This window comes from Achroia grisella, unplaced genomic scaffold, assembly GCF_030625045.1.
Source record: "Achroia grisella isolate CSIRO2021 unplaced genomic scaffold, CSIRO_AGI_Agris_v1 utg1186, whole genome shotgun sequence".
In the NCBI taxonomy this organism is placed as follows: Eukaryota; Metazoa; Arthropoda; class Insecta; order Lepidoptera; family Pyralidae; genus Achroia; species Achroia grisella.
In genome coordinates, this window is record NW_026712592.1 from 1316007 (window position 1) to 1338204 (window position 22198).

At 30.8% G+C, this 22198-nt stretch overlaps 2 protein-coding genes across 2 annotated transcripts; one reads left to right on the forward strand and one right to left on the reverse strand.

Annotated features, from left to right (window-relative positions):
- The first annotated feature begins 3323 nt into the window (after nt 1-3323).
- On the forward strand, nt 3324-7355 carry LOC131854355 (G-patch domain and KOW motifs-containing protein). The gene is made up of 6 exons (XM_059205465.1): nt 3324-3641; nt 4326-4614; nt 5002-5090; nt 5369-5543; nt 6322-6454; nt 6818-7355. Exons 1-6 carry the CDS (start codon nt 3523-3525, stop codon nt 7318-7320), a joined length of 1308 nt encoding a protein of 435 aa, XP_059061448.1. The 5' UTR covers nt 3324-3522; the 3' UTR covers nt 7321-7355.
- Nucleotides 7356-12454: 5099 nt separating this feature from the next.
- Nucleotides 12455-22009, reverse strand: LOC131854427 (uncharacterized). The gene is made up of 3 exons (XM_059205544.1): nt 21543-22009; nt 20318-20336; nt 12455-13012 (listed from the first exon to the last, which is right to left on the reverse strand). The coding sequence occupies exons 1-3, from the start codon at nt 21702-21704 to the stop codon at nt 12879-12881; spliced, it is 315 nt and encodes a 104-aa protein (XP_059061527.1). The 5' UTR covers nt 21705-22009; the 3' UTR covers nt 12455-12878.
- Between the last annotated feature and the right edge of the window lie 189 nt (nt 22010-22198).

Here is a 22198-nt window from a genome sequence, read left to right on the forward strand (position 1 = left end):
TATCTATCCTTTTCATGGTACACAAAATTTTTATTGCAAGGTTAACTGTATCATAGCTTATTCTTAGATACACAAATAACTATAGTGTGTACATAATAGTGATAATAATAATAATAATAATATTTCACAATTCAGCCGCCCAATATTATTCAACTTCTTAATTTTGTTTGCATACTACTAAGAAATTTTACCGATTCTTAGCTTTATACCAAAACCACGAACTTACCATAAACTAACCAAATTCTAAGCGATTTATTAGAATGAATAGCAATCCAGATATGACGAGAAGCATTTTACCTACATAACCTCATTAAAATTATAATTATAAACGGGAGACAGCTCTTCCCAACGGAATAACGATTTCAATTTAATTAATTTATTTTATGAAAGGAGCCCATTCTCTTAATTCGTATTTAGTTTATTGTATGATGTAACGTATTTATAATTAAATTATTGGAAAACAATTAGGCAAATCACCAAACAATGTATCCACGGTGAATCGGGCATGTGGAAAGAATATCGGATGAAATTATGAGGTAACTGCTATATATATAATGCGAAATGAAGATACAGTACCGGGTAAGGCTTTAACGTTTTTAATGGATAAATAATTTTGAACATCCCGGATTTATTAAGTAATAAACTGTTGTGTGTGGGTTACACAATAAAATTATAACACTATCATCGCCATATTGCTATATGAAAGTTAAGGTTTTTCTTATTCTCAATTCTTCCCACGTTGTACACTAAAGCAGTCGTATGCTACGACTTCTAATGCAAAAGCCCCTATTGAAAATGGTCAAGTCTTTATTGTAGATTGGACAAATTATACTTATACCCAATTTGTACAATCTAAAATAAAAACTTTTATCTCCTCAGGATAGTGTAAACATTCCAAAGGAGATATTTCGTTTATGCATGAGTGGGCTACAACTACATAGGATAAGTATTGGCGTTTCCACTTCAGCTTGGCAAAATTTGCAGATTTATGGGTGCCCATAAGGAGTTAGTTGAGAGATAAAGATACTAATAATATATGTATATGGAAAGACCTAAGTATACGACTTAGGTACTCTATCTAAAAATGGTCCAGCACACGCTGCTGGCATACCTAAGTCGGTATGTACATATTATACATCACGAAGGTATAACGAACAACGATATAATAAATAAATGTGAGCATAAAAATGTTCCCTTTTATATCTAAATATCAATAAAAGCAAGTTTAAGCGCCTGAAATAAAAGAAAACATGAAAAAGTTGATACTTAAGCAATATAACAATTTATTGTCTCATTTCTATAGCAAATAAATCGCAGCTGGCTCACAAAACATTCCGGGCCCAATATCATGTCGATATTGTCGCGAAAATATTTCATTTTGTTTGTTCGGCCCGCGACATCTCCGCGCACCGCCCCGTCCACTAACAGAAAGCGCCCTTAATTCTGCAGAGCTTTATACTTAGGTACATCGATTACATTTTTTTTGTTAAACGAATTGTCTGTGTACCGTAAGTACGAGTAGATTCATAATAATAATTATATATGTAGTTTTATTTCAGGCAACTTAATATTATATCAATATTGACCCATATTATATATACCTTAAAAACTAACATATACATACAAATATGTAGAATATATGTAATGACATAAAAATATATATCAATAATTTCTGTGATATAACACTGTAAATTTATACACTTAAACCTTTCATTGTGACTTGACTCCAACTGTACCCTTAATGTCAGGTTGCTTTTAGTTCTGACGTAGTCGACAATGTTCTGTTCCTTGGTGGCGTAGTGTTGGCAGGTAGCATTAAGGCAAGCCCAGTAGATGCAGTGCAACAATGGTTCTAATTGGCTTTTGTACGACGCACAACAAAAGTCATGACATGGCATCATCATCGCGGTTTCCAGTGTCTGCAATTATAGGGACAATGTTCAGTGCCGTCATTGGTATACGCTTTAATTTAGACATCCTAAATGAATTAGGTACAAATTAGAACTTGATCGTGTAATTTTTAACATGTAGATATCACATATAACAAATAGTTGCAACTACAAAGCTTAATCCCAATCACGAGGCGGCTGCTGATGGCAACAATTACGAACAAAGAATATATCTTTGTTCGTAATTAGATGTATGGTATAACAGAAAAAGTAAAAAAAAATCTATTAAATAATACAGAAATTGACAAAAATAATACGAGTTACATTTGAAACAATTCTTGGCGGGTTTTGGCCGTATCCAAAGTAACGCCATCTATTCAATCCACAAGCACTTATGGAACATCTTAATTACAAATTTGTTTTAGCTCAGGGCATACAGATGGCAGCCTCGACTGCCATCTGTCTACCTACTGCCTATGCAGTAGCTTGAGTTCTGTTTGCTTTTGCTTGCTTTTTATTGAATTTAAATGCCCAACCACAAAAAACGCTTGCCTGAAATGAACTACTAAAGACTACTGTGTGTGTTTCAGATAATTAAAAATATTTTGCTTTATATTTATATCTTTTTTTGACATATCTCATTTAGGTATATTAGTGCACCGTCTACAATCTTTCTCTGCGCCACTCATGGTTGACTAGTAGATAACGCCGCATGGTATTAAGTCCGCCATATGTACACATTGTTTATGTGCAATGTGCATTAAAGTTAAATAAATAAATAAATAAATAATGTGATCATTGCTTTTTCTCACTTTCGTCCTATCATCCCATATTACTTCGGAACGTAGTTGTTGAAAATCGAATTTCAATTATATATATAATATACATATGTTTTGACGGCGAGATAAATTAATAAAACGATAACGATACTACATACTTACTTTGATTGTAATATTTTTTTGAATTTTTTTTTTACAACAAATTAATGTAGGCTGCTAGTACCTAACTGTCAACTTGCAGCATAGTGATTACTTGCTCAGAAATCCTATTTTTCTTTTTTGAAGTACAAAAGGCCAAATGTAAATTAGTCATTGAAATTTCATGACGCCTTATTTAACTTGCTAAACTGAATATTGGAAATAAAAACGATTTCACTAGTTTCTACAATTTATTTATACCTATATCATTGAAGAATTCATTTTTTTTTTATCAACTGTGTTATTATTAACTTAACGTTTAGAATATACGGTTCAACAAAAAAATCACTTTGATTATAGTGTACATTATCCAATTAAATAATATAAATACGGCAAAAGATTTTTTATGTAATAAATAAAAGTGTACTTGCCGGTCTATCAATTTCAGTGTACGACAGAACAAACATAGAAACTGCTATTGCCTCTATATCACCAAGGTTCGATGTCAATCGATGTGTTACTCTATGATTTCCCACAATATCTGTATTGTTTATATTTCTGATTCGTTCAATGTATTTTTAATATTATTAAATCAATTGCTTCTGTTAACTTATTAAAATGTGTTTATTTTTTTACAAGACTTAATATAAAATAATTTCTTTAGTATCTTCAGTGAATATTGAGTGTTCACTGGTAATTCCCTACAATACATTACAATGGAAACTAAAAAAATATCATTTGGTTTTATGAAAACCAAAAAAGCAGAAAAAGTCATTGTTGAAGAGAAGAAAGATTTTATAGAATGTGTAGAAGAGAAATCTATAAAAGTTGTCGGGTATAGTAGTTTTCGTTAACTTTTATTTTTCACTTTATTCGTAAACGAAATCAGCATTTATGATACTTTTGTATACTAAGTATAACATTTGCATTTATAATATTAGTGGCGATTATTATTAATAATTATTATACAATATTCTGTACTAATATGTATATATACATATGTCAATACGATTTCTTATTTTACTAACGTAACTATCGTAATATATTACATTAATTTATTACGATAGTAAAGACGATGAGATTACAGCTTATTTAGGTATGCATCATCTAGCTTTTTTTAAAAACCTGTTTCCTGCAACATCTTTTTTTATATAAAACATATGCTATATCTGTCTTGGTGTTACAATCTATCTACATATCAAATTTAATTAAAACTTCAACAATTTATTACTGAAGAGGTTACACAGTAGATTTTGGAGGAGTTGTGATACATTCTGTAGTTTACATGTACATGTACCTTTTGGCATACACATATTATGACATAGAAAGTATTGCAACCTTTCCAAGGTTGAGAGGCTTCGTTATTATGACTATTATGGCTTTATATAGGTAGTGAAAAGATGATAGCCACAGTATCTCATTTATAACATCAGTATTAATGATGACTATGTGATAGTTATTTACACATTTATTTAGTGGGTATTACAATTTATAATCATTCTACTTCTTTATTTTTCAGAGGTGAAGTCATTCCAGAAAATGTCCAATTAGTGATACCCATGAAGCCAAACACTCTAATAACAGCTGAAAAGTTAAAGAAAATAGCAGAAGAGGTGGAAAGTGCACTCGACGAGCCAGTACAAGAAGATGAACAGAAAAATCCTGTAAATGATAAACCAGAAAATGAAACATTGGACCAGATGGCTGTTAGAGAACTTCTAGAAGATGCTAAAAAAGAAACTAATGTTGAAGGGCCAACATTAACATTGCCATTACCTGCTAAGCCTGTTATTGATGGTGAGAAAGAGGTGAGAGGAATAAATATTGCAGTTTTATTTTCTTATTACTTAGAAGAATAAATAGTCCTCAGAAAGTCCTTAGATTAGAAAAAAATTTGTGTAATTTCAATGTGTATAATGTGTCTTTATAAATTACAATTGTTCATATTGTTTTGTATGACAAGATGAATGATTATTAAGATTAAATAGTATGTATATCATACACATAAATTCTTAATACATTTTAATTTCAATTAATTTAAATTTCAGTGAATAAAAAGAATGCTATTATAGCATCACATATGTTATTCTATTGTCACATACATTGTTATAATGTGGTAAGAGTAGAAATGCAACTACATAAATATTCACTTCCATACATGGAAATTAATTAAAATTGTATTAAATGTATTACAGTCAACATTAGATGACTATGAGAGTGTGCCAATTGAACAATTTGGAATGGCAATGCTTCGTGGAATGGGATGGAAGCCCAACAAAGATCAGTGAGTTAGTTCTTACATTAATTTAAACTAGGCAATTAATATGAAAATTAATTTAATAAAAATATATATATTTTTACTATATAATTATTGTAGAAATTAACATATTTATAAATGAACTAAATAAACTTTTTACAAAAGATAAAATAAAAAAGATTTTTATTAACAGGCCTTTAAAAGTGATCATTATTAAATTAATACTATATCCCTTAATTGTTTTCTGTAAACTGGATTCCTTTATATTTTATTATATAAATCTTTATAAAAAATATATTTCTCAGATCTAAATACAAACAACCTGCACTGCGACCAAAAGGACTAGGTTTGGGAGCTGATAAAGTAATTGCCGATAAACAAAAGAAGAAATCATCCAAAGACAAGGAAGAAGAATTATCTATAGTCAAGAATTCTTATGTGAAAATAACCACTGGAAAATATAGTGGTTATTATGGAAAGGTATCTAAACTTTTTATTAATGATTTGATACTACAAGCTAGTTTTTGTTAGAATTGCTGATGGTAAGTGGTAACTGTCACCTATACACATGAACACCACTACAAATGTCACATTATAAATACTGCATATTCATGGTCATTCTGGAGAACTGGATGTCATGCCTCCATATCCTATAATTTTGCTGCTTTCATTGAAAGCAACCTTAGAAAGCAAGATGCTTCACTGCTGAAATAGGTGAGACTAAAAAGATACAAATTCAAATGATTTCTTATAAATTAATCACCTCTACCTCAATAGTAAAATTAGATTTTTGAGAGAATTTGTAAACATTTAATTGTTGAGACTTCTATTGAGCACATCACTGTATGGGTTTAAATATTTTTTTATGTAGAATTTGTAATACCTGTATACTATTTGATATAATGAATAGGATAAGGTAGAACTTAACAATTGTATTTGTGACTTGTAAATTGGTCTATTAACTATTTTAGTTTTAAGTACATTGTCATATTTACTTATTGAGAACCGTGATGGTCAGCAGTTTAGTAGCCTTACTTCAGGTGATTGTGGGTGTATTTGCATTTATGAGTATAATATTGTTTTGGGTGTTTTCTTTGTATGTATTTACAAAAATATATATAATTTTTATCACTTGTCCAGACTACAACACATGCTTTGCTTTACTTTGGACTAGATGGCATTGTGTGAATTGCCCTGAGATATTATATTATTATTATAAAATTAAAGATATTATCATTATATACATTTTAAATTTCAGGTGGTAAGTTTAGACGAGGATAATGGTCGTGTAATGGTGGACATTCCAATAAAAAAAGAAACCATCAATTTAAGTGAATTCATGCTTCATCCTGTCAATAAATCAGAATTTGATAAGGAATCTAAAGTGATAAGTAAGTTATACATTTTTTAACTCTTTTCCATATATTAGTTAAGTGATTGTTATTCATGAAAACATTTTACAAAGCTACAATAACGAAATCTATATGATTTGTATTTTTTTTTTGTCAATCAGCATAAATGATTTGAATACTGTCCAAGTATTGCAACTTGCATTTTTTAAATATTTTAAAAGTAAAAGTTAGTTGGTTTTTCTCCACAGATACAATCGAGAATCTGTCAAATGACCTCCAGACATGTTTATATATGTGCTCCTCATGCAGAGGGTTGTAACACAAGGTACAACACTTGGACACAAATTCAAAATATATGATCACTTTGTGTAACATCAATGTTATGTTCAATTATATTTTCAGATGCTGATTCATTTGAGGAATACAAGAAAAATGAGAAAGTGTTTGATAAGTCTTCCAAACATGATTCATCAAGAGTCAACGAAAGAGAAGCATCTTCAAGTAAAAAATCTAATGATTTAAATAAAGAATATAATAAAAGAGAGAGTAAAAATAAAGATTACAAGAAATATAGGGATTATGAGAAATCTTCGAATGTTCAAAGTAGAGATAGGTATAGAAGAGATTCGTCGGCTAGTGAAGATAAATATAAACATCGTAAAAAGAAGGATAAAAAGTATAGTAGTACTGATACAGATTCTTTAAGTTCTTTGTCCGATACTGATATGCGGCGAAAAGACAAAAACAATAGAAGACGCTGTAGCTCTGATTCAGACTCCTCTCACAAAAAGGACAAAAGAAAAAAGAAACATGAGGGAAAAAGAGATATTGATAAGAAACGTAAGGGTAAAAAAAAGAAGAGAGATAGAGATCGCTCACCAAACTATAAAAAGTATAGGAAATAAGTACAGGTAAAATAAATCAATATTTTAAATCTGAATTAAGTAATTTTATTTACTTTATATATTAATACTTATTTTTGTGTCCTTTTCATTTTGCATATCAATAATATTCACTTATTTTTATTAAATTACCAGATATAAAATCAGACGATACTTTACTCTAATAATAAATTAATTCAATGCAACACTAAACTAGACTACCACGATCGCGACTTCTGCTGTAAAATAAATATTTTATTTATTTATTTCGTTTTACGGCTTTGTTCAAGTACAAGTTCTTTTGAGCTCAGCCAATTGGTAATGTTGGCTGCTATAAAAATACACTATACCAAAACAAAGTGAAAATTGAACCATAGTTACGTCTACTTTCGTAAAAAGCGCCATCTGTTATATAGTTTCTATACTTTAGTTTAATGAAAATTTTAACATTAAAAAAGCGAATAAACTTATACAGTAATACAATATTTTTTTACTGCTATAATAATACTAAAATACCCACATATTTTGTGGAATAAATTAACGCCAACTGTGCAATATTTGACTTCACTTTTGTCTATGGACTTATTTGTCAGTTCACAATAAGATGTCAATAACAGCAGTCAAACCCTAAATCACATATTTTTCGAATGTTCCGCTTATAATATTCAACGCTTGGTCTTTATTGATAATTTACTGCACATTTACAAGAAACCGGAAAAAATCTAATGCTAACTAATTTTGAAACATATGTATATACCTATGTATTTATACGTTACCTCTATATCGACAAAACTTTAAATAATTGATACAAGGATATGGACTATGGGTAAGACTTAAATTTTGAACACGAATTAAAACATAATGAATAAACATACATAAGAATTGGCCTTTGGCCTCATCACTTGTTCAAATATGAAGAAGTATAAACGTAGACTAGGCTGTACGGTCTAAGGATCTTTGCCTGTTCCATCACTGAAAAGGAGATGGACGAATATGGAAAAAAAATATCTCTGTACAAGTAAATAACTAGATTTCCACATTTGCTGTGCTTCAGTACTATTCATCTGAGAAAACTTCATTTTAATTTAATCATCAAGTAGGTACAATTTAGCTCACGATATCACCAGTTTACGTATTACGTTCATACAGTTTATTCCTATGTAATATTTTATAGTCACCATATACTTTGCTCTCTAAATCTCTGTTTAAAAACTAGATCGCTAATGTCTGCGTTAAATAAGACGAGACTGAAACTCTCGATGTCTTGGTCTTTAATAGATGTGTATACCACTTACCATCAGCTCAGGAATTTCACTGCTAGATGCTCTTTACGTAACCATTATTTGTAGCAACAATGAAATCTTGATGCAATAGTTACGGGTTCGATTCCCCTATAATAATGTATAATACAAATTTGTAAATAGAATACAACAAGAGACGGATATTTTGTGCAGTCATCAAGGTTACCTCTACATTATCTGAGGAGGGGATTGTTACCAAAAGGAACTAATATTCTTAGCTGCTAATAATGTAACATATTAGGTCGACCTCAACGTGATTCCTCCATGTAATCAACATTCCTAGTGAATTGGGCTCGATGCGCTACCTGAACTGACTTCATATTTATCTTATGATCTTTTACTAGTCCCTCGTTAATGTAAGCGTGTCCACCATTACAAAGTAACTGTCGTCAGCCGATGACTTTGCCATTTTTTCAGTTTCTAGAGTGAGGTATGGTTGTTAATGGTAGTGAAATTTTACACTACGGTGGAATAACAATTTAGACTTCATCATAGCATTTTGAACCGACTATGATGTTCATGAATATAGTCTAATGTTATCACCATAAAAAATGTTTGAATATGCTTGTTTTGATAATGATATCTATATATATATATATTATTTTATAATTTACGTTTTCAACAAATGGCATTTGTAAACATCAACATATGGCTCTATCTGCTGACGGCAAACCAATAACTCCAATCTTATATCGAATTAAAGGTTATTTTGCGGAAGTCCATTCCATTACTTGATCATATTATTTCGTTTCATTTCGCTACTATTTGCATGTATGAGATCTCAAATATTCAGTGCGGAAACCTAATGACAAGTACTGGAACCGTTACCACTATCGCCTTTGATGATTAAATTCCGACCGTTATTGAGTCTACACGCCTATTGCGATAAGTGTTTCGCCTCTAAACGAAGCTTGGAAGGCTAGTATTGACCATTCGGCGATTTGTTTGTTTGGTTTAATTCAGTCACCAATAGAGGTGATGGTAATACTTCCAGTTAGCAGCGATCATATTTTCGCATTTCTTTAGAAGTTACTTAATTCCATTAAGTAACTTCTAAATCATAAGGTACTCGTAAATAATACAAGTCTATACATACAAAATGATTTTATTCACATAGGAGAAGATGAGATTAAAATCGCACCGGAAGTGGAGTTTACAGGCAGGATATCACATATAACATTTATTTAAATCGTTTATTTTAATCATATGCGTATAATGAGCTTGGAAAGATAGATGTATGACTCGTGTATCCGTTTAATTACACTGTGAAGCTGCTTAAGCCTTCACACCCGAGGGGCGATGATAATCGCGAATGTACGAAGAACACATTTATTCTTTGTTTTGTATTTGAAGACGTCAGTGTATAAGCAATATTATTATGTTGATTTTAAGAGGAATAAATACACCGAAGATTTCCCTTTGTCTAGAAAAGCATTTGTTATATAGAATTTTAAATTAAGAAAAGTGGATTTTATATAATGCGACGTCATCGGATGCCGCAGTTTATTTGTGGTACACGTGTATTCTTTTTAATCTAATTGATATAACCAGTATTAAGGTGGAACACAAATTTTACCCATAACTTTAAACCTTAAACATTGCATACTATTCTAATTCATTCCTAACAATTTTCCCAAAAGACTGCAGCATTAGGTTCGTTAAAGATTATATTTGTGACCAACCTACTTATTCGAGGTTCAAGCATTTATTCCTTCAAAATATGTTTATATAATAAAGAAAAAAGTATATTGTTATTGTTTCACAAATATCCATTACAATCGTGATTTTGGAAACAACAAGGTGGTAAACTTCCAAACGCATTCAAAGATGTCACACACACTTTGGAATAAACTGTCCAAATAGATGAGGGGCACATATTTTAAATAAAATATCAACTCAAATGTACCTTCTTTCACTACAAATGGACTACCATTTATTTTTTTTATAATTATGATATTAGTAAATCATTCCTCCAGAAACACCTTCAATCATTTCGATTTTGACAACGATATGCACACAATAAAAAACATCACCTCAAGAGCCGGTTAGTTAAAAATCAATATATAGTTTAGATACGTACAAATACAATAAAGTTATTGTTCCATGCTCATTAATACAATGCAGAGATAGACTTCGTATTTTAATTTTATTAAAATATTCAAACTAAATATAAAATATTCAGCAAGTATTTCATCAATCTTTTACGTTATATACGTATTCATACACACATTTTTTTCTCAACTATCGAAGCTCTTTTATAATTTATTTACGCATTTTTCTCTCTTTACTTATTCGAATCGATACACTTGTCTTAACATTTACATTTTGTCAAAGTAAGTAAATATACGAACTACTTATATATCTAATACATTTATAACAAGTTTCACCATTTATAAGAAAAACTGAAATTAGACAAAAATATCGCAGTTATATATTACAAAATATTCGAATATTTGAGCTTTAACCGTTTGTATGACAATTTGTGCATGTAGCAGTTTTATTTGTATTCAAGAAAAAAATAAAAAATATAAAAGAGATAAAATATAAAAGATATAATACTTACGTTAAAGGTATTTTAATCACATCGTAATATTATATACCTACATATATTAAACACGTAATTATTAAAGCGTATCTACAAGTTGATAGAAAATAAATTATACATACAATGTTATAGAAGATTGTAGAAAAAACGTAAACGTAGAAAAATGCCAAGTACCACGCTAGGCTAGGTACTTTTCTATATTTGAGTAAATTTTAGTCGAAAAGGCATAAAATTGGACAGTAGGTATACAAACGATGGGAGTATCCAAATAGTCTTCTACGAAATATTGCTAAATACATCGTCTTACTTACTATAAGCGTCATCACACCGATCACATAACACCGTGTTACACCGTTTTAAGGAGACTAAAGTTAGGAAGACACCAAGGTACTTAAGGGGCAAGTCGGAATACAACATTAATTTTTGGAACATAACAGTGCACTACTGTGCATCAAACATTACATTTTTTTCACTTATAATTATTATGTAAGTAAGTAATTATGATTTATATAACATATACTTATGACATATATATATTCGAGTTTTATTTCTCACCTTAGGATAATTAATTTGTTTCACATTTTAGTTTATTATAATTATATAGTCTTTGGTTATATGATAATTTTACCTACAAATCTTTATGTGATACCTATATACTTTACTTTTATTAAACAACGTTATCAGAATTGTACCTATTGTAGTAATATACAGGCTGTATCAAAATTATAAAAAACAACCCAAAATACAAGTTTTCAGGAAAAAGTCTTATAATTTTATGAACTTATTTAAATGCGTTATATTCTGTTATGGTGGTGAAGTCTAGCAATATTCTGCTTAAAAACTTACAAGACTTGTTAATTACATTTGAAACGTTAGAATCTATAAAACTTATAGTTAGTGATTACATAATGAAAATAAGATTCATCTGGATTATATAATTCTTCTATATTAAACATAAATACAAAATGAACCGACTTACATGTGTTGACGGGTTAGCATTTCAAATAAACAAGATTAGGTACAAGATACAAGATAAAGTTAAATATTACTGTTACATCTTTGAAATGTACAAAGAGATTCTGAACATTTTTTCTTACTCTTGTTATAATAACATTATTTACACCATATCTCAACTAGAAGGAAGATAGATGAAATACACGTAATTAATAGGCGTCATCTTAATTGGAAAGGGTACCTACAGAGTACAAACGCGGAAATTCATACATGAGTTGTTATTGTACGTATTGGGACAACTGTCCCAATACGTACAATATGACAATATTTTGGAACATTTACAAACTATTCAATTTTAGTACAGGGTTTCGGATTGGTATACCCTTTCCAACTAACCCTGTACATTCCGGTTATTCACAATAATGTTGGATTCAAGAAACTTAGGGCGCATTTTTATTGATCAAATCTACGTGCAGGGACTCGGACCGGCAGGAACGAATAGTACCCATAATTAATCGTCTAGCAGTACTACTCCCAACCGACAGGGACGAATAGTGTAATTAAGCGTCCATCGGTAATAAAGTCTACAGTCGGCACATGGGTAGATATTCTTTTTTCCAAATGCTTAAAAGATTAGTCGCATACCAATGAAAAAATTGAGGAATGAGGTGTAATTTGTTTTAAAATTTTTCCGCAACCTGAGTGCGATCTATATCGGTCAATGAAAATGCGTCCAAGTGATTCACCATAGTCTCGACCAGTATCATCTACTTGTGACCGGGTTAGCGCTTAGTGAAGGGGTTGTTGCGGGCGGTGGTCCGCGCGGCAGCGGCCGCTGTCTGCGTACAGTTGCACAACGCGTCGAACATGCGAAGAACGAATCCCCTCGCTCTTCCCAATCGCCGCTTCATGTTACCTGCAAAAAAATATATATATATCAGTGTGTTTTACTATAGCAGTCCACAAACTGATTAATAAACCAGTTGAAATTTCAGCCAGTTCTAAACAGCCAGCTGTACAGATATTAAGGTTTAAATTTTTTTTCATGTATTAAAACTGCAATGGTACACAAGCTGACTGCCAACCTATTAGTTATTGACAACCATCGCCTATATGAATGTACTGCCATGAACATAACGTCTTTATTTGACGCCTTTGATACTCTTATGCCTTGCTATGACAGAGGATTAAGTTGTCACGTTTCCGGAATTTATAATCAATCAGTCAGTTTAGAAACTAATTAAAAAACCGTTGAAGTTCCTGCCAGTTCTGAAAAGACGTAGCCAGTTGATTATGAAGCAAGTTTACAATAGGTAGTAAAAATTATAGGGGCATCTTTCGTCCTAATTCATCCAGTAGAACGTAATGGAATGCTATAACATAATATATAACAACATATCTTCTGACCAAAGAATTTATAGTTATATAGGACGAATACTGAATTTAAAACAGGGTTTAAATTCAGTAACGAAAATTCATAAAACAGCTCATGCTATAAAACGGTAACGTAGGTATTTTCGTATAAATGCATATTACTCTGGTGACCTACATTCTATAAGTTATGCTCATAATCTAGTTCGGCAGAGGCATTATGATAGTACCACGAGGCTAAATGTAGGTTAGCATGCTTGGCTGCAACTTTGTTGATAATAGTAGGAATATCACCCTAAGTTGAGCCCTTTATTGTAATACCCTTGGTATAGGGTGGGGAAGTTAACATATTGATCTGACTACCTCTCCATAAGTGAATGTCTTATTTGCTTAAAAGCGTGATTTTACTGTTTGAAATTATCAAACTCACATCTAGTTATTTGAATAAAAATAATATAACATTAATTTTATATACCTAATAATTAATTTCTTGCATTAGAATGTACCTAATCTTTTAATGCAAACAGTATCTACAAAAATATATCATGTAAGAAAAATACATTAAGAGTTTTGTTTACATTATCTACTGTTCAGAAGTCAGACCATCTTGCATCTTATCATGGATGAAGATTGAAGATTGTTATCAGTGAGAGCAGTATGCAAATGTGATAACGGGGCAGACAACAAAATCGTTTAGGTATATGTATATTGAATGTCACAATAGAGATAAGGATAGTATGTAGATCAATCTAGAAGAAGTATCGTTATTTATACTAATTGTCCTGACCTCATGCTCGTCTTACCATCCTCCATTGGTACCTGGCCAGCGAAGGTATATTGTTACTATAGACGTCCACACTACTCCATTATCCATAAATAAATCTAACGCGCAATAAAATGCTTGCTGTTTTAAATGTAATTAAAGGGTATTATTATATTTAATATTCATTTTATTCTTCCAATTGATGGTAGGTAGGTATCTGTGAATGCCGGCATATAATAGATACTAATTTCTTTTATTATCTGCATATATGCTAATATTATCAAAAAGTTGAAAGTGTGTCCCTATATTTGTTAACTTTTCACAGTTAAACGGCTGAACGGGATATTAAAGAAATTTAATGTATAAATAGTTTGTGTCATTAGGACGAATATAGGCAATAATTTGTATTAGTAAAATAGTACATATCATCCATATTATATATCAACATAAAATCTACCTAAATCTAATTAGTTAATAAGGAGTATATTCTTTTACTTGGTTCTAAGAGAAACAACGAAGATGTCAACACATAAAAGAGACCGTGAACACGCACCATTTTATTCACGACAAATTCAGTAAATCTCGAACATATGAGGTCCTTGAATATATAGTGAGACTTTTACGAGCAACTGAAGGTCTCCCCACACTCGGCATTCATTCTCACTGAATACAATTGAATCTGGTTTGGGTAAAATTTAGCATCCATTTTTTGTTATTTTTTTTGTATAGAATTGTAACACATTTTGCTCTTTTAGGATTTTGAATAGAACACAATCATTTGTACGTATATTTTTTATGTAATTGGAATGCCAGACATTCTTGCAGCTCACGTAATGGTAACTGATAACCATCGACTACCTAACCTACATGATCAGAATTATGGACATCACGTTATCATGTGACACACGAATAACCATTCATGCGTTGCCTTTCCAGAGGACTAAAATGTCATGCCTCTTATTCTGTAATTACATAATCGTCTGTTACATGAAGCCTAAGTCTGTAAACCTATGTGCATAAAATTATGAACACAGATCTAGTATAGTCATCTCCAGGGTAGTTACTCCTCATAGCATCCCATTTATGGTCGTATGATGTAAGTGCATAGTATATATTATATATATCTGTACCTATCAAAGGTATTTTTGTGCATTAAATAACAACACGTTTTAGGGGTACTGAAAATATAAAACGAACCTCTTCTATTTGGATACCGAACAGCATTTTGCAAAGAACGTATGAAATACGTATGTTTGTAACACAGATAAGAAAATACTATATAGTCTGCATATAATTATGAGATGGTTTCAACATTCTTATTTCTCTATAAGTTAGTACTGATGTCCATCATTTATTGTTATAATAAAACAGTAAAAGTATTATGAAAAGTGACCCTGTATAATTTGAAAATAATAATAGATCTTCTTTTCTATTTCTTGTATACAAGGTCTCTTTTTAAACCGCATTATAACAATTCCTCTTTTTTGCTTCAGAAATATATTGTTAAACAATTAGTACTATATTATTATTACGAGTAGATGTTATTACTTAGTAAATTGAAATGCATAAAAAAACATTTATATTCGAAAGACGAATCGACGTTGGTAATAAACAAAACATCTAGTGACTCTACCTTTCTAATTGAATAAGTATATTGTTATCTACTTGTACTATTTCTATATCTGCTGAATATCGATTAAAGGCTATAAGTTCAGTAATTTATTCGTAAAAGCTTCTGTTATCGATGTAAATATTTGAATAATCTTCTAATATTTATCTCGATTATACAGAATAAAATTTGCAATTTGTTGAAGATACCTAGAGTATCAGCTACGGTATCACATTGGACGTCGGAGAATCAATAATTGAACTCTAGCTCTTGGGTTACCATAGACAAGAGTGTAGAGTAAAGTATAGGGTGTTTTTGAATATCATAACAACCTACCTTAACAGCAGCATGTCATATAAACTTAGTATAGGTATATTTTATAACAAAAGAGAAACCTAATTTTGGACACTGCAATTGCTGCGTACATTAGTCGTAAAGGGAATATTAAACCAATATCCAGGTAAGTAGAATACTAATGAAACTATATCTTTCACCACGTAACAAATTGTAAATAATAATAATACCTACGGGGTAATTCATACAACGCCATCTATACCCTATCAAGCAGTGCATGTGTTATGTATACTAGACAACTAATACAAATGCTTAAATACATTTTTTTAATGCCTAATAATATACATACATACAAAATGCCCAGACTTATATTCGTGAATACAAATATTTTGGTTTCGAACTAGTATGTACATTGTGCGAGGAAACCAAACTAACTATCGGAATTTGAGCGATGTAAAAACCGCTAGACCACTGACCACCTATAATATAAATATAGCTAATTAAAAATACCTGTTGTCAGTACTTGAAAGTTGTATAGAAAAAAATTTATTTACAGGCTTTATTAAAATATTAGACCTCAAAAAGATGATTATTAGAATCTCTATGTGCATTTTATCACGCTTAACTCAGAAATAGATTAACCGGTTTTCAACTATAATTTTGTGTTCGTTTAATTCCAATCAATTTACATGCAAATAAGTTATACTGGAATGAAGTCGCAGTCTCTGATAGTATGAATAATGTTTTAAACTTTCCATAAATTACAATAGAAATAATATTTATTCAAATAAATTTAACTTCATAATAAACAATTAACATAATTCAACAATTAGTCAAAATATTAAGCTACGTTATGTCCTAAATGACATAATTACAAGTTCATAATGGTAGTCTTTTTTACTTGAAACACAACAAAATAATCACATAATTACTTATTCAAATAAGCCGAGAGTAGGTAATAATCGCACGTCACAAAACGTCCTGTCGTTGACAATAATGACATGCTATTTTTAACCTGTCATTGCCTTTAGCCAAGCATTAATTTCACGTTCACTGACAAATGCTGCAATGTTTTCAACATAATTACCTAATAATTTAATAGTAAATAATATTATCTTCCCGCCTGTTTCTCCTTATGGGGTAGGCAGAGAGTATTAAATCCTAGGTTTTCACATAGGATACTTTGTACGCTAGTTTTGTTTTAAGTTAGTTTAGTTTATTATTAAGATGTATATAGAATTTATTATTAAATAATTATCATTTCTTTTATTTATTTAAATAACAATAAGTTTTTATTAAATAATTTAGCATGAATATAAATAAAAGCCCAGAACGGGCAAGTACTCGTAGGTTACGATGCATAGAGGAAACAATTGTGGCATAGATGAGGAGTTTCCGCCGCAATTCGCGTAGGTTTGCAATCCATGAGTAGTACATAGGTACTCCTCGTACTTTAGATAATCTTTATGACATACAAGATCTAACCTACGATTTTTCTAGCTTTTGAAATAAAATATACCTTCTCCTACCTATATACCTTCTCCGTGACAAAATCTATATTTAAGTCAAATTACATTAGGATCCGTTCAGGCGTTTAGGTGAAATGGTAAAAAACAAACACGCAGATACACTTTGGCTTTATAATATTTGTATGGATAAAAACTTACTTGTTCAAATCAGTATACTCAATATAAAAATACTTGACATTATCAGTTCGACAACATTAGTGTAAGTAATAAGTAGGTTGGTACTTAAGCAAGACTTCCACTTTTTACCAATAGTGGGGTAAGATTTGTTCAAACTATATCATGCCATCGTTGTCTTGTCATTAATGGTGAGTAAGTAAAAATGACGAATAATTGGCATCTGAGAAAAAATGGTAAACGTATTGACTCGAACCTAATGTAATAATTATTACAGTTCCTGTACAAAAGTCTTAACTCTCTACTGTGTCTTAGTACTTAGTAATTATATAAAGGGGAAGGAGATGGTCTAGAAATCTCATTCCTAACTATCAGGTTAACCTCCACGCGCTTCATCATGGAATCCGTCATTAATTTCTGGGATTTCATCACGATGTCTCGACCTGACCTCATTCTTATTCCATGCTCCACCACTGATGCTTTGCCAGCAAAGTATATATATACAGTCACAACTGGCCGTACTGGTACCATACTATTATCATCCAATAAAAAAAATCATAATTATATTGACATATCTCATCTTTCAAATTAGAACAGAGCGTAGAGGTGTCGTCTTTCTTAGAAAGAAGTAAGAATGACAACTAACATTAGTAGCAAATCCCCGTGGAGTTCCGTTAACTTAATTTACTGAAGTCAGTACATCCTAATTTATTTAACTACGTACATAAAGCCTTTATTAATAGCTACAGTTTATAAACAATTACTAAACGTGATTTATTGAATATTGCTTAATTAGTCTTATATTTTTTGGTTTATGCTACTTGTATGGCGTCTTGAGTATGTGAAAAGATAACAAATGAAGGTTACACTATGTATGTTTTATATATTTAGTGATATATTGCTATACTTATTGGATAAGAGTATGCATACATGTACATAAAACTTCAATATATTTCAAAGAAGAACAATTAAAGCTACAATTCAGATTTCGTGTATAAATCAAATCACTATTACTTATTTAGTTACTACCTGTTTGTTGTGTAAAAAATATTTTTACTATAATGAATTTGTGCTATTTGGGAGTTTGTTTTCTCAAATTTTAGCTACAAAATGTAAAATTAGAACATTTGTGTAGAAGAGCAACACGCAGTTTATTGCTCGTTCTTCTTGTGATTGTTTTCGATAGATTAAGAAAATAAGAAATACTTAAATATTAATTTATTTGAATACATATTATTTCTATTTAAAACTATATAATTACCTACTAGTAGTAAACAATGCGTATTAAAACTGTCCTATACCCAAACTATGTAAATGTCATGTATCATACTATAATATCATTTGTGTACCAATATTTGTCGTATAATCCCAATAATGATCGGCATATTCTACTCCCGAAGTTTATACTTTCATAAGTTTATTTCGTCTATCATGTTTTTTGGTAGCTGTTAAAACTTTGATAATCGAAAAACTTGTGCTACAAAGTTCTGTTAAAGATAAAATCGTCTGACATTATTTGCAAAATGTCGGCCCGACGCACTTTCCTTAATAGAGTCATTAGAACCTTGATTAAAGGCCGGTGTGTACAAAACGCTAATTGAATAATTGAATATGAAAAATACCTTGTACCTATAAACTAAGGATGTAATACCTGTTACCTGCGAATTCGTTTGGATTTTTTTAGGATATATCGGACTTCTTGATACAATACATGCTTACATCAATTTCAGTAAGATTCGTTCAGATATTGTATGTTGCCGTAAAAATGAAAAACAAACAGACGGATGCACTTTTGCATAGTAAGTACTTGTGTGTATGAAATTTTATTTATTACGATTTGAAAATGTAGAAAAATCTGTGAATCTTAGTAGAACCAGTACTTACCTACGCACATGACAAAATTTCTAATATCCTATCAAATATAAATATTCCACAGAATAGATTTTTTATGTCCTTAGAGAAACTATTAGGTCTCATGATAAACCTGGTAATTGTTATGATATCTGTACTTGTGAGTTCTAGGTAATTATTATGCAATATACAATATAGATAAATACGCTCTTAAGAATAATAAATAGAGAGAGAGAGCTCTATAGTCGATAGTTGATCATGCTTATCAATTTTAGGTCGTATCGTAATTTATGTTAAACACCCATGATTACTAAAAAACGGTTTCTATTTGTATTATCGATTCATGTCCCGGCTTACTTTTGTATAATACATATAATATTACTGTACAATTAGTTTGTGTACCAAAGTAATTTCTAGGAATAAGAAGTACCTATATAAACCATAGTAGGTATAAAATAAATAGCGTTATTTAATTTATTATTCCTCAATAATTATTGCTATATGATTCTAAAAATTGGAGTTCTACCTGTGAATTAAAATAAAAAAAGTTGAACAAATGTAAGTAAATATAGCGGAGTCGTTAGGTGTACTAAATAAATTATACTTGTTCAAAGGGATAACATAGAAGCGAAGAGAATTGCTTAACTAAAGTTGTGAGCTCATTATAACTTTATATCGCTGTCTACTTACCCGCAGCTGGGTCTTGTTCCTGAAACAACAGAAAATAAACAATTTAACAACACTTTAAATTTTTTTACGTATGCAAACATTTTTCATAGTATTGGCTTAAGCAGGCAATTCATAATCACGAAAATAAATTATGCCGCGTTCCAAATATTGTCTATGACAGGAAATGTCGTATAATAATTATATATCTATAAAGTGATAACATGATTTTTCTAAATCTGCAATACCTACTTGAAATGATAAATTGTCTTTAATAGGAAATCGTGCTGATAATGTTTACAATGCACCAGTGACTGGTGTCATTACGATATCATGAGAAAATAGTTTTCAAACATTGATTGTATATCAAGGACAATAATCAGTGGTATACACTAAAACCAAATCCGATGCAAACAATAAACACTAGTGTTATATAAATATCATTTGAGATAAAATTGGATTGATACCAAAGCAATTTCCTGCGATTATCGAGTAATTTCTCGAACTCAAGGGTTCTTGGATATCCCCATTAAACCCACACAATATTTATGGTTAACTATTTATTTTATTGTTTAGTAATTTAATCTTCCACAATAATGACCTCTAATCAATAGATTAATTTAGATGTGTTTGGTACTTTGCCAAAGTAGCGAAGTCTAGAGAGTCAAATAAAGGCCTATCGATTAAACAAATATGTTTTATCAGATAAATGTAACCTGATTGGACAATGTATATGTACAATATCATTAACATCACTAAAGCGTCAAATAGATAGATTTATAGGGAGATAATGTAAGTAATCTAGATATAAAAGTTTGCTCAGTGGAGAATAAATTAAAACCAGGCGAATTAAGTCTTGTTGACTACTAATTTATTGCTCAAACAAATTTAGAAGCCATTAAAAGTTTGTTGTCTCTGGTTTTATACAGATAATAAAATCTTCCCTAAATCACAAAGAAACATATGAATGTATTGATTCTGTTTATCTACTGTAAATGAGCATGAATGATAAAAAGTAACTTATAAATTTGAAATTCGAATAATGATGAAGAGCATGCAATTCAGATTGATTTCTAGTATGTAGTCGTGTATCGAAGATATTATTATATTCAATGATGGAACAGCATAAACTATGTTGAAGAAGCCGATATTTGCATTCTACAGCGGTACTAGGTACAGCACTTTTAACACTTACCGCCCTATCAATTCCATTTGTTCCTTACTTGGAAAAATATACATTGATACTTACAAATTTACTTCTGTCTTTCTCTTTTTGTTTAAGTTCTGCCTCTTTTTTTGCTTGCTGAATCAGTTGGTCAACAAACTCAGTGGCCTCTCGCAGTTTATCTGGATCACTCTTGAAAGCGGCTATTCTTTCAGCCAAGGCTGAGGCATCACTGTCTTGTATCATTTTGTTTTATTTAATATCCGTATCGAAAACTATAGGTGTAAAAATGTCACAGTTTTATAAAATCGTTTGTGTCACAAAACTAAAATAATAAAATCACTATAAATGTGTGTAAGTTAATATTTTTCCATGGGCCATAACTCTGAGAGGGAGTTCGTTTCCCTTCACTTAACATCGAGGGGTGCTCGATGGGCCTCGGGGGCGACGTCAGTCATTATTGTTTTACACCCTGTGTGAAAGTGTATGGAACGAGATGCGCGTGTCGGCAGTAGAGTCGGCGGAGGTACTGGCCAAGGCAGGGCGACGCTCGACGCTCGACGCTCGATCATGCGCCGACTGATGACGGCGTCGGTACTTCATATAGGTACGGTACGTTTTTACTCCGAAGATTAAATTCAATCATAATCTATGAAGAACCTCGAGACATTTTCGAATTCTGCTACTTATTTACAATCGATACATTACTGATTATATATTTGAATGATCCTTTGAAGAAT

Excerpts from the sequence above, each read along its gene's own strand:
- LOC131854427 (XM_059205544.1), bottom strand. The coding sequence starts at position 21,704 with ATGATACAAGACAGTGATGCCTCAGCCTTGGCTGAAAGAATAGCCGCT.
- LOC131854355 (XM_059205465.1), top strand. The coding sequence starts at position 3,523 with ATGGAAACTAAAAAAATATCATTTGGTTTTATGAAAACCAAAAAAGCA. Across the intron at positions 4,615-5,001 it reads TTATTGATGGTGAGAAAGAG|TCAACATTAGATGACTATGA; the intron begins GTGAGAGGAATA and ends AATGTATTACAG. Across the intron at positions 6,455-6,817 it reads TAAGGAATCTAAAGTGATAA|ATGCTGATTCATTTGAGGAA; the intron begins GTAAGTTATACA and ends TTATATTTTCAG.